Source organism: Coregonus lavaretus, assembly GCF_964263955.1.
Source record: "Coregonus lavaretus genome assembly, chromosome: 9".
Lineage (NCBI taxonomy): Eukaryota > Metazoa > Chordata > Actinopteri > Salmoniformes > Salmonidae > Coregonus > Coregonus lavaretus.
This window is the reverse complement of record NC_139996.1, coordinates 36684909-36698266: the sequence shown is the minus strand read 5'-3', so window position 1 is coordinate 36698266 and position 13358 is coordinate 36684909. Positions and strand designations below refer to the sequence as shown.

Below are 13358 nucleotides of genomic sequence, written 5' to 3'. Positions count from 1 at the left end.
CTAGCCTGTTCAACCTCTCTTTTGTAATGTCTGAGATCCCCAGAGATTGGAAAGCTGCCGCGGTCATCCCCCTCTTCAAAGGGGGTGACACTAGATCCAAACTGTTACAGACCTATATCCATCCTGCCCTGCCTTTCGAAAGTATTTGAAAGCCAAGTTAACAAACCGACCATTTCGAATCCCACCGTACCTTCTCCGCTATGCAATCCGGTTTCCGAGCTGGTCATGGGTGCACCTCAGCCACGCTCAAGGTCCTAAACGATATTATAACCGCAATCGATAAAAGACAGTACTACGCAGCCGTCTTCATCGACCTGGCCAAGGCTTTCGACTCTGTCAAACACTGCATTCTTATTGGCAGACTAAATAGCCTTGGTTTCTCTAATGACTGCCTCGCCTTGTTCACCAACTACTTCTCAGATAGAGTTCAATGTGTCAAATCGGAGGACCTGTTGTCTGGACCTCTGGCCGTCTCTATGGGGGTGCCACAGGGTTCAATTCTCGGGCCGACTCTATTCTCTGTGTATATCAATGATGTCGCTCTTGCTGCTGGTGACGCTCGGATCCACCTCTATGCGGACGACACCATTTTGTGTACATCTGGCCCTTCATTGGACACTGTGTTAACAAACCTCCAAACGAGCTTCAACGCCATACAACACTCTTTGCGTAGCCTCCAACTGCTCTTAAACACTAGTAAAACTAAATGCATGCTCTTCAACCAAACGCTGCTTGCACCCGCCCACCCGACTAGAATCACTACTCTCGGCGGGTCTGACCTAGAGTATGTGGACAACTACAAATACCTAGGTGTCTGGTTAGACTGTAAACTCTCCTTTCAGACTCACATTAAGCATCTCCAATCAAAAGTTAGATCTAGAATCGGCTTCCTATTTCGCAACAAAGCCTCCTTCACTCATGCTGCCAAACATGCCCTAGTAAAACTGACTATCCTACCGATCCTTGACTTCAGCGATGTCATTTACAAAATAGCCTCCAACACTCTACTCAGCAAATTGGATGTAGTCTATCACAGTGCCATCCGTTTTGTCACCAAAGCCCCATATACTACCCACCATTGTGACCTGTACGCTCTTGTTGGCTGGATCTCACTACATATTCGTCGCCAAACCCACTGGCTCCAGGTCATCTATAAATCACTGCTAGGAAAATCCCTGTCTTATCTTAGCTCACTGGTCACCATAGCAACTCCCACCCGTAGTCTGCGCTCCAGCAGGTATATCTCACTGGTCATCCCCAAAGCAAACACCTCCTTTGGCCGCCATTCCTTCCAGTTCTCTGCTGCCAATGACTGGAACGAACTGCAAAAATCTCTGAAGCTGGAGACTTATCTCCCTCACTAACTTTAAGCGTCAGTTGTCAGAGCAGCTTACCGATCACTGCACCTGTACACAGCCATTCTGAAATTAGCCCACCCAACTACCTCATCCCCATATTGTTATTTATTTTGCTAATTTGCACCCCAGTATCTCTATTTGCACATCATCTTTTGCACATCTATCATTCCAGTGTTAATACAAAATTGTAACTATTTTGCACTATGGCCTATTTATTGCCTTACCTCCATAACTTACTACATTCGTACACACTGTATATACACTGCTAAAAAAAATAAAGGGATCACTTAAACAACACATCCTAGATCTGAATGAATTAAATAATCTTATTAAATACTTTCTTCTTTACATAGTTGAATGTGCTGACAACAAAATCACACAAAAATTATCAATGGAAATCAAATGTATCAACCCATGGAGGTCTGGATTTAGAGTCACCCTCAAAATTAAAGTGGAAAACCACACTACAGGCTGATCCAACTTTGATGTAAAATCCTTAAAACAAGTCAAAATGAGGCTCAGTACTGTGTGTGGCCTCCACGTGCCTGTATGACCTCCCTACAACGCCTGGGCATGCTCCTGATGAGGTGGCGGATGGTCTCCTGAGGGATCTCCTCCCAGACCTGGACTAAAGCATCCGCCAACTCCTGGACAGTCTGTGGTGCAACGTGGCGTTGGTGGATGGAGCGAGACATGATGTCCCAGATGTGCTCAATTGGATTCAGGTCTGGGGAACGGGCGGGCCAGATCATAGCATCAATGCCTTCCTCTTGCAGGAACTGCTGACACACTCCAGCCACATGAGGTCTAGCATTGTCTTGCATTAGGAGGAACCCAGGGCCAACCGCACCAGCATATGGTCTCACAAGGGGTCTGAGGATCTCATCTCGGTACCTAATGGCAGTCAGGCTACCTCTGGCGAGCACATGGAGGGCTGTGTGGCCCCCCAAAGAAATGCCACCCCACACCATGACTGACCCACCGCCAAACCGGTCATGCTGGAGGATGTTGCAGGCAGCAGAACGTTCTCCACGGCGTCTCCAGACTCTGTCACCTCTGTCACATGTGCTCAGTGTGAACCTGCTTTCATCTGTGAAGAGCACAGGGCGCCAGTGGCGAATTTGCCAATCTTGGTGTTCTCTGGCAAATGCCAAACATCCTGCACGGTGTTGGGCTGTAAGCACAACCCCCACCTGTGGACGTCGGGCCCTCATACCACCCTCATGGAGTCTGTTTCTGACCGTTTGAGCAGACACATGCACATTTGTGGCCTGCTGGAGGTCATTTTGCAGGGCTCTGGCAGTGCTCCTCCTGCTCCTCCTTGTACAAAGGCGGAGGTAGCGGTCCTGCTGCTGGGTTGTTGCCCTCCTACGGCCTCCTCCACGTCTCCTGATGTACTGGCCTGTCTCCTGGTAGCGCCTCCATGCTCTGGACACTACGCTGACAGACACAGCAAACCTTCTTGCCACAGCTCGCATTGATGTGCCATCCTGGATGAGCTGCACTACCTGAGCCACTTGTGTGGGTTGTAGACTCCGTCTCATACTACCACTAGAGTGAAAGCACTGCCAACATTCAAAAGTGACCAAAACATCAGCCAGGAAGCATAGGAACTGAGAAGTGGTCTGTGGTCACCACCTGCAGAACCCCTTCTTTATTGGGGGTGTCTTGCTAATTGCCTATAATTTCCACCTGTTGTCTATTCCATTTGCACAACAGCATGTGAAATGTATTGTCAATCAGTGTTGCTTCCTAAGTGGACAGTTTGATTTCACAGAAGTGTGATTGACTTGGAGTTACATTGTGTTGTTTAAGTGTTCCCTTTATTTTTTTGAGCAGTGTATATTTTCTGTTGTATTTTTGACTTTATGTTTTGTTTACCCCATATGTAACTCTGTGTTGTTGTTTTTATCGCACTGCTTTGCTTTATCTTGGCCAGGTCGCAGTTGCAAATGAGAACTTGTTCTCAACTGGCTTACCTGGTTAAATAAAGGTTAAATAAAAATAAAAAAAGAGACCTGCTTGGGCCAAGAAACACGAGCAATGGACATTAGGAAATTTGTCCTTTGGTCTGTAGTCCAAATTGGAGAGTTTTGGTTCAAACCGCCGTGTCTTTGTGAGATGCGGTGTGGGTGAACGAATGATATCCGCATGTGTAGTTCCCACCATAAAGCATGGAGGAGGATGTGTTATGGTGTGGGGGTGCTTTGCTGGTGACACTGTCTGTGATTTATTTAGAATTCAAGGCACACTTAACCAGCATGGCTACCACAGAATTCTGCAGCGATACGCCATCCCATCTGGTTTGGTGGGACTATCATTTGTTTTTCAACTGGACAATGACCCAATACACCTCCAGGCTGTGTAAGGGCTATTTTACCAAGATGGAGAGTGATGGAGTACTGCATCAGATGACCTTGCCTCCACAATTCCCCGACCTCAACCCAATTGAGATGGTTTGGGATGAGTCGGATGGCAGAGTGAAGGAGTGCTCAGCATATGTGGGAACTCCTTCAAGACTGTTGGAAAAGCATTCCAGGAGAAGCTGGTTGAGAGAATACCAAGAGTGTGCAAAGCTGTCATCAAGGCAAAGGGTGGCTATTTGAAGAATCTCAAATATAAAATATAGTTTGATTTGTTTAACACTTTTTTGGTTACTACATGATTCCATATGTGTTATTTCATAGTTTTGATGTCTTCACTATTATTCTGTAATGTAAAAAATTGTCAAAATATATAAAAACCCTTGAATGAGTAGGTGTGTCCAAACGTTTGACTGGTAGTGGGTATATATATATATATATATACATACATAGATACATACAGTGGGGAGAACAAGTATTTGATACACTGCCGATTTTGCAGGTTTTCCTACTTACAAAGCATGTAGAGGTCTGTAATTTTTTATCATAGGTACACTTCAACTGTGAGAGACGGAATCTAAAACAAAAATCCAGAAAATCACATTGTATGATTTTTAAGTAATTAATTTGCATTTTATTGCATGACATAAGTATTTGATCACCTACCAACCAGTAAGAATTCCGGCTCTCACAGACCTGTTAGTTTTTCTTTAAGAAGCCCTCCTGTTCTCCACTCATTACCTGTATTAACTGCACCTGTTTGAACTCGTTACCTGTATAAACCTGTCCACACACTCAATCAAACAGACTCCAACCTCTCCACAATGGCCAAGACCAGAGAGCTGTGTAAGGACATCAGGGATAAAATTGTAGACCTGCACAAGGCTGGGATGGGCTACAGGACAATAGGCAAGCAGCTTGGTGAGAAGGCAACATCTGTTGGCGCAATTATTAGAAAATGGAAGAAGTTCAAGATGACGGTCAATCACCCTCGGTCTGGGGCTCCATGCAAGATCTCACCTCGTGGGGCATCAATGATCATGAGGAAGGTGAGGGATCAGCCCAGAACTACACGGCAGGACCTGGTCAATGACCTGAAGAGAGCTGGGACCACAGTCTCAAAGAAAACCATTAGTAACACACTACGCCGTCATGGATTAAAATCCTGCAGCGCACGCAAGGTCCCCCTGCTCAAGCCAGCGCATATCCAGGCCCGTCTGAAGTTTGCCAATGACCATCTGGATGATCCAGAGGAGGAATGGGAGAATGTAATGTGGTCTGATGAGACAAAAATAGAGCTTTTTGGTCTAAACTCCACTTGCCGTGTTTGGAGGAAGAAGGATGAGTACAACCCCAAGAACACCATCCCAACTGTGAAGCATGGAGGTGGAAACATCATTCTTTGGGGATGCTTTTCTGCAAAGGGGACAGGACGACTGCACCGTATTGAGGGGAGGATGGATGGGGCCATGTATCGCGAGATCTTGGCCAACAACCTCCTTCCCTCAGTAAGAGCATTGAAGATGGGTCGTGGCTGGGTCTTCCAGCATGACAACGACCCGAAATACACAGCCAGGGCAACTAAGGAGTGGCTCCATAAGAAGCATCTCAAGGTCCTGGAGTGGCCTAGCCAGTCTCCAGACCTGAACCCAATAGAACATCTTTGGAGGGAGCTGAATGTCCGTATTGCCCAGCGACAGCCCCGAAACCTGAAGGATCTGGAGAAGGTCTGTATGGAGAGGTGGGCCAAAATCCCTGCTGCAGTGTGTGCAAACCTGGTCAAGACCTACAGGAAACGTATGATCTCTGTAATTGCAAACAAAGGTTTCTGTACCAAATATTAAGTTCTGCTTTTTTGATGTATGAAATACTTATGTCATGCAATAAAATGCAAATTAATTACTTAAAAATCATACAATGTGATTTTCTGGATTTTTGTTTTAGATTCCGTCTCTCACAGTTGAAGTGTACCTATGATAAAAATTACAGACCTCTACATGCTTTGTAAGTAGGAAAACCTGCAAAATCGGCAGTGTATCAAATACTTGTTCTCCCCACTGTACATGTGCAGTGCCTTCAGAAAGTATCCATACCCCTTGACTTATTTTTATTTTTATCACCCATCTACACACAATACCCCATAATGCCACAGTGAAAACAGGTTTTTAGAAATGTTTGGAGATTTATTGAAAATGAAATACAGAAATATTTAATTTACGTTATGTATTTACACCCCTGAGCCAATACATTTTAGAATCACCTTTGGCAGCGATTACAGCTGTGAATCTTTCTGGGTAAGTCTCTAAGAGCTTTGCACACCTGGATTGTACAATATTTGCCATTATTCATTAAATAATTATTCAAGCTCTGTCAAGTTGGTTGTTGAACATTGCGAGATAGCCATTTTCAAGTCTTGCCATAGATTTTCAAGCCGATATAAAGTCAAAAGTGTAACTAGGCCACTCAGGAACATTCAATGTCGTCTTGGTAAGCAACTCTAGTGTGTATTTGGCCTTGTGTTTTAGGTTATTGTCCTGCTGAAAGGTGGATTTGTCTCCCAGTTTCAATTGTAAAGCAGACTAAATCAGGTTTTCCTCTGGGATTTTGCCTGTGCTTAGCTCTATTCCATTTATTTGTATCCTATTAAAAACTCCCTAGTCCTTGCCGATGACAAGCATACCCATAACATGTTGCAGCCACCACCATGCTTGAAAATATGAAGTGTGGTACTCAGTGATGTGTTGTGTTGGTCCCAAAAATAACACTGTATTCAGGACATAAAGTTAATTTCTTTGCCACATTTTTTGCAGTTTTACTTTAGTGCCTTATTGCGAACAGGATGCATGTTTTGGAATATTTGTATTCTGTACAGGCTTCCTTCTTTTCACTCTGTTATTTATGTTAGTATTGTGGAGTAACTACAATGTTGTTGATCCATCCTCAGTTTTCTCCTATCACAGCCATTAAACTATGTTTCTGTTTTAAAGTCACCATTGGCCTCAATGAAGAAATCCCTGAGCGGTTTCCGTCCTCTCTGGCAACTGAGTTAGGAAGGACGCCTGTATCTTTGAAGTGACTGGGTGTATTGATACAGGCCTAGGGGAGTTGCCTATCCCTGGTTGATACAAAAAATGGGTTGAACAAGTGCCTAGATACACGGTATCCCAAACTAAAAATGCAGAAATAGTCATAACACTCACAGTGAAAAGTACAGGAGGTACAGCAGCGGAATTCATGATAGGGGACTCTGAGGGAATCCCTTTAACCGGAATGGGGGTGGGTGCTGCTATAACCTTGGCAGATAACAATCCAGACCCCAAGGGCTACACCATTACACCACTGGTAGTCTGTTATATCAGCCTATAACCATGTGTGGGGTGTAGTGTCCTTGCTCTTTTGTGTGATCTATACCAGAGGGAGCAGTTTATCTTTGCTTTATCTTGGCCAGGTCGCAGTTGTAAATGAGAACTTGTTCTCAACTGGCTTACCTGGTTAAATAAAGGTGAAATAAGCATCTGTGAGGTGTGATCTTCCTCATATAAGGACCATGGCCAGTGCCCTGGAAAGCATGAATGACAGCTACCCAGTGCATTTGTCATCCCATTGTCACCGCCTGCTGACATCTACTGTTCATGTCAACATTGGGAACTTATCTGATAAAACTGTGTATGTGTGGCCACACCCTGATGATGGTTGCGTGAGATTAACTGCCCTTTCCATCTCCCTCTGACCTCAGAGCTGGCCACGGATGTGACAAATGTCTCTGGAGTGTGTAAGCCTATATCACTGGTTTCCAAAAACACCAAATAACCATCTGTTTTTTATTAGACACAGCATTCAACAGATAGATCACTCTGCTCTCTCTGTCATCACACCACTCTAAGAGTTGTTCCCCTATCTGTCATATGTGGGACCACACACACACATCATCGTAACTAAGATGAATTGTAACTAAGACACACAAACACTTGCACGTGCTTAAATGATACACATGCACACATGTTCTTATTCGAAATCTAAATTGTTTTTTCCCAAAACGTGTCAAGTTAATCTGTTGCCTGTCTGTTTGTCAGCCTAACTGTGTGTTGTGGTGTCTTTTGGCCTGTGAATATGAGGCATGTGTTTTTAGAAATGTAAAACTAAATAACCATTTTGGTAAGGACTTGCTACACTCGCACGGAAAGGAGAGCATGATACGGCCAACATCTCATATTTGTTTTTCCGTCTGTTTCAATATTTCAATCCCTTAGCTGATTCCCATCTTTTGAGGAGTCTGGGTCAGTCCAATTTTTTTATGAAAACCAGAGGAGAAATTTGACGGCCACTTTTTAACCGTTCTGCCTCGCTCCTTACCATGGCTTCAGCCTGTCCTCAGTGATTTCTTGTGTCATCAGGTAAAGGCCCAGCCCAGGCATTAACGTATTACACTTAAGTAGTGCAATTAATCAGTTGCATTTCAATCATTTACAGTACTTATTGAATTACATCTGTAGTTCTGTCTGCTCTTTTATTTGATGAAGAACTGCACCCATTGTCTACTGCAGCTTGAATGCCTTAGTGATATGTCAAATGAGGTCAGGTGCCATACAACCTGCTCTTTCTTCCCCTTAAAATACTCATGTTACCTCTCTCTATCCTTTTCCCATACATTCAAAAATCCCTTCTCACCCTTCTTCCTCCTCCCTTTGCCCTCTTTTAGAGGCTGATTCACAATTTGACCTGCCTTATAAGAACTTGTAAGCCCACTACCATCCCTCCTTGTTCTCTCCCTACAGAATACTTATATTTTTCTATTAGAATAAGAAAGGGCATCATACAGGAGGGTATATAGGCATTAGTGTGTGTAAATGTGTTTGTGTGTGATGGAGCGAGAAAGACTGGCGGATTCTCCCCCGCGGTTCATTAAAAGTTGGCCTAATTGAGCTGTCAGCCGACACGGTCAAAACAAAACCACTGCCAACAACCTCTGACCCAACTACATAAGCCCCCCTCATTTAGTTAGTGTTGCCTTGACACAATTCAGGTTTCTTTATTGGCATAACAAATATACATTCTTGTTGCTAAAGCATGTATGCCATTAATAGAACAGTAAACAAAGACAACAATGCACTCTGATATTTATTTTCCCTCTATCAGCTCTTTCCCTCTATCAGACCTTCCACCTCCTCACCCCGCATTGTTTATTTACGGAATGTGCTGTCCCAGATAAAGGGGGTGGGTGCCTGTGAACAGGACAGAGAGTCACGCTAGGGGGACACAAATGTGCCACATAACCCCATCGCCGCCCCTACAGTCTACCCTCCCTGTCCCCCCGCCGTCTTTTGCTGCCTCATCTCAGAGTCATCCTGCATTTTCCCAACAGGGTGTATCTAAATAATCTACTATGCACCTAAACAGCTCCATTGATGTCCAGGAAGGTAGTGCATTATGTGGTTATTAGTGCACTGGAACAATGAAGGACTATGCAGAAGCTGGCATGAAGTCACATAAGCTTGGCATCTTCCTTACAGGGTTAGGGTTATAATTTGACATGCAAAGAAAACAATCACATTACCGACTATACAGTAAAATGGATGTGGAATGACTCAAGCACTATAGTTTTGAGAGTCTGCAGGGACTTATGGCAGAGCGGGGAAGCCTTAAAGGTTACCCTCTAGAATGACGGTTTTTAAGTCTGCCGGGGAGTTGACAGGGAACACTGTGTGGGTGGTGTTCTTTCTCTCCACCAACGTGGCCACAGCCTCACCAAGGTCCAGGTGGTTCAGGTAACCAGGAGCCATGCGCTCTGGAAGGGCCACACCGGTGTTGATCTTTACCTGAGAGAGCAAGTGAATGGAAGCCAGTTGGCATTGGATAACAGTGGTGTAAATTACTTAAGTAAAAATACTTTAAAGTACTATTTAAGTAGTTTTTTTGGTACCTGTACTTTACTATTTATATTTTTGACAACTTTTACTACACAACATTCCTAAAGAAAATAATGTGCTTTTTACTACATACATTTTCTCTGACACCCAAAAGTATTCGTTACATTTAGCAGGACAGGAAAAGTGTCCAGTTTATGCACTTATCAAGAGAACATCCCTCGTCATCCCTACGCCTCTGATCTGGCGGACTCACTAAACACAAATGCTTCATTTGTAAATTATGTCTGAGAGTTGGAGTGTGCCCCTGGCTATCCGTAAATAAAAAAAGTAAAAGAATTGCGCTGTCTGGTTTTCTTAATATAAAGGAATTTGAAATGATTTATACTTTTTTATTTTGATACTTAAGTATATTTTCGCAATTACATTTACTTTTGATACTTAAGTATAAGTATATTTAAAACCAAATACTTTCACTCAAGTAAGATTTTACTGGGTGACTTTCACAAGTCCTTTTTCTATTAAGGTATCTTGACTTTTACTCAAGTATGGCAATTGGGTACTTTTTCCACCACTGTTGGTTAATGATAGCCAATCTGCTGTACATAGAGTGTACAAAACATTAGGAACACCTAATATTGAGCTGCACCACCTTTTGCCCTCAGAACAGCATCAATTCATCGGGGCATGGACTCTACAAGGTGTCGAAAGTGTTCCACAGGGATGCTGGCCCATGTTGACTCCAATGCTTCCCACAGTTGTGTCAAGTTGGCTGGATGTCTTTTGGGTGGTGGACCATTCTTGATACACACGGAAACTGTTGAGCATGAAAACCCCAGCAGCTTTGCAGTTCTTGACACAAACCGGTGAGCCTGGCACCTACTACAACACCCTGTTCAATGGCACTTAAATATTTTGTCTTGCCCATTCACCCTCTGAATGGCACACATACACAATCCATGTCTCAATTGTCTCAAGGCTTAAAAATCCTTCTTTAACCTGTCTCCTCCCCTTTATCTTCCTGATTTAAGTGGATTTAACAAGTGACATCAATAAGGGATCATAGCTTTCACCTGGATTCACCTGGTCAGTCTGTCATGGAAAGAGCAGTTTTGTATACTCTGTGTATATGAACCAACAAACAAGACAAGGGAAGGGTGTATTCAGGATCAATGTTGCAGACAACTTTTACTGGCAATTGTTATTTGGGCAGATTGAGACAACTTCTGCAACTGATAGCATGATCCTTAATATACCCTAGCTAACTATCTAACCAAACAATGGGGGTTTTATGTTATAGATCTTGGCCACACCTGGTTGAGTTTGCAGGGCACTTCCGGGTACTCCTCTCGTAGTACCTGACAGAATGCCAGGGTGCTGGCGGCACCAACAGTCAGGAACCCTGTACCTGGCATCAACAGCTTCTCCCCAGCACCACCTGCGGCACAGCACACATCACTGCCCAAAAACCCCAAAGCCATACTCTGCGTAATGTGCATGGACAAAATTGTGTGTTATCAAGCGGGGAAGAAAGTTGTTCCTCAAGACATGCGCACTAACAGGTGTTGCCGATGTCACTCAAATGGTCCAACCACTTTCACAGAACACTCAGAAGGACTACTACTGGCTGGGATGTAGGGAGGAGCCAAGGTGGGAGACTCACCTGTGATAAAGGTGTAGGTGCAGTTGGGGTCGTCTCTCACCAGTGGAAAGAAAACCTTCCATGATACAAAGGTGCTGAACAGCAATGTCTCAATCACCTATGGGTGGATGAGAAGTATTAAAATAGATTAATACAGAGAACAAAGTAGTGAGAGAGAGGAAGAATTCAAGACGAGAGGGAAATCGAAATAGATGTGGAACTGACAAAAGAGAGGAAGGTTGTGGAGTGCAGATTTAAAACAATGAAATCATAGCAGCTTAAAAGCTCATGGGTATGATATCAACTCTGGATCATGGATTAGTCGGTGAGGTGTGTGGAAGACTCACCCAGTGTAGTTCTTTCAGCGTCTGGGTATGTGGAGGTCCACCCTGCCACCAGCTGAACCCCAGAGATGACACAATGTCTGTGACCTTGCCAACAGACTTCAGAAGGGACTGCTTGACCACCTCTGCCCCCTCCTCTGAACCTGAGATAAAGAGTAAAAAAGAGTTTGAGAGGTGTTTCCATACACTACTTTTTGGGGATATGGGATACCTTCAACAATACTCTCATTTCTAAAATATGTCTATGTAAAATTGTCTGCCAAGGAGTGTGAATGGGTGCTCTTACCAACATTCCCGACTAGGGTGGTGAGGTTGTCTCGGGTGGAGGGAGAAACAAACCCCCTGAGTTTCTCTAATCTGCTGTTGTCTCTGGATATGACAGCCACCTTGAAACCTTGAAACATGGACAGTACACACTCACGATCAGACATTCACAAATGTGACTGTGGCAAACAGAAGGGTAATTTTGCTGCAGTTTGCTTATTGCCAAATCTAGTTCATATAACATTTTAGAGAGTCATGTACAATATATTATACTATTCAACAAACTACAATGTTCAAGAAACCAGAATGTCCACTTGACAAGCGATGAAGACACTTAAGGCAACTTGTCACCTGAGGAATGACTGTGTGGTATAAATGAAAAGGGCTATACCAAGCAATCAACTCGTCGTGATATTTCGATCCACCATACATTTATTATCTATCGCATCCCGAGAAACCTGTGTGAAAACATTAAACGAAGATAGCCTAGCCTAAGCCTGTTTTGACGAAAATACAACAATGTATTTACATTACTCACGATGTTAACTGCTAGTTGGATTTAAACACCTCAAGACAACATCAAGTTTTTGGACATTTAGGAGAATCACAACTTGAAGTCTGTGCGTAAAGGAGAGGCCGGTTATTTTATGCGCCGTGACAATTCACATTGACAACGAACGGTAGCCTCATCCTTTTTTCCCGGGCAGTCTCAATTACTCAGTCTTTTTCATCTATTACCCAACAACATTACTTGAGAAACACAAACAAAACAACTACTTCCCAGCAGAGCCATGTTGATCCACCCAACAATGACCATGAGTCAAATGGCGCACACAGCATACGATTTAGTAGACCTCTTCATATATCCTACATATTTTGCGCACCGGAAATTATAAATTACGTTGCACAATTTAATCCGGCCCATTAATCGCGGGCGGGGGCATTGTCTTGACGCAGGTGTAATTGTTTCAAGTCTCCATATGCTCCCTAACTCAATAAGGACAACTTACCTTTGTCGAGGAGTGCTTTAACTATTCCGAACTTACCTTTGTCGAGGAGTGCTTTAACTATTCCAGAACCCACTGTTCCTGCCCCACCGAGAGCTAACACAACTCTGTCCGCGTTTGACATGCTGGATAGGTCCAAAGGAATTTAAACACCGCTGACAGTTTTAGTGAGGCTGACAGTCTGAGTCCATGGAGAGTACCCTGTACCACCCAGGACCTTTAAACAAATCACAAGGGCCACAGTTCCGCCCTTTTACCAGTGTCACTGAAGCCACGCCCGTATCAGGTGAAAGAACAACCCATAAAAACCTAATCTCTCTCTCTCTCTCTCTCTCTCTCTCTCTCTCTCTCTCTCTCTCTCTCTCTCTCTCTCTCTCTCTCTCTCTCTCTCTCTCTCTCTCTCTCTCTCTCTCTCTCTCTCTCTCTCTCTCTCTCTCTCTCTCTCTCTCTCTCTCTCTCTCTCTCTCTCTCTCTCTCTCTCTCTCTCTCTCTCTCTCTCTCTCTCTCTCTCTCTCT

General features: G+C 43.9%; 1 protein-coding gene across 1 annotated transcript; it reads right to left on the bottom strand.

The window, feature by feature from the left end:
- Nucleotides 1-8727: 8727 nt before the first annotated feature.
- On the bottom strand, nucleotides 8728-13103 carry LOC311135190 (uncharacterized protein). Its single transcript, XM_084169120.1, has 6 exons — nucleotides 12882-13103; nucleotides 11858-11965; nucleotides 11575-11714; nucleotides 11249-11345; nucleotides 10899-11023; nucleotides 8728-9537 (listed from the first exon to the last, which is right to left on the bottom strand). Exons 1-6 carry the CDS (start codon nucleotides 12964-12966, stop codon nucleotides 9361-9363), a joined length of 732 nt encoding a protein of 243 aa, XP_084025246.1. The 5' UTR covers nucleotides 12967-13103; the 3' UTR covers nucleotides 8728-9360.
- Between the last annotated feature and the right edge of the window lie 255 nt (nucleotides 13104-13358).

Bases quoted from the DNA above. Each gene is read 5' to 3' on its own strand.
- LOC311135190 (XM_084169120.1), bottom strand. From the start codon at position 12,966: ATGTCAAACGCGGACAGAGTTGTGTTAGCTCTCGGTGGGGCAGGAACA. The intron at 11,346-11,574 runs GTGAGTCTTCCA...ATCCACCCATAG, and splicing joins CGCTGAAAGAACTACACTGG to GTGATTGAGACATTGCTGTT. The intron at 11,024-11,248 runs GTGAGTCTCCCA...GCTGTGCCGCAG, and splicing joins CACCTACACCTTTATCACAG to GTGGTGCTGGGGAGAAGCTG.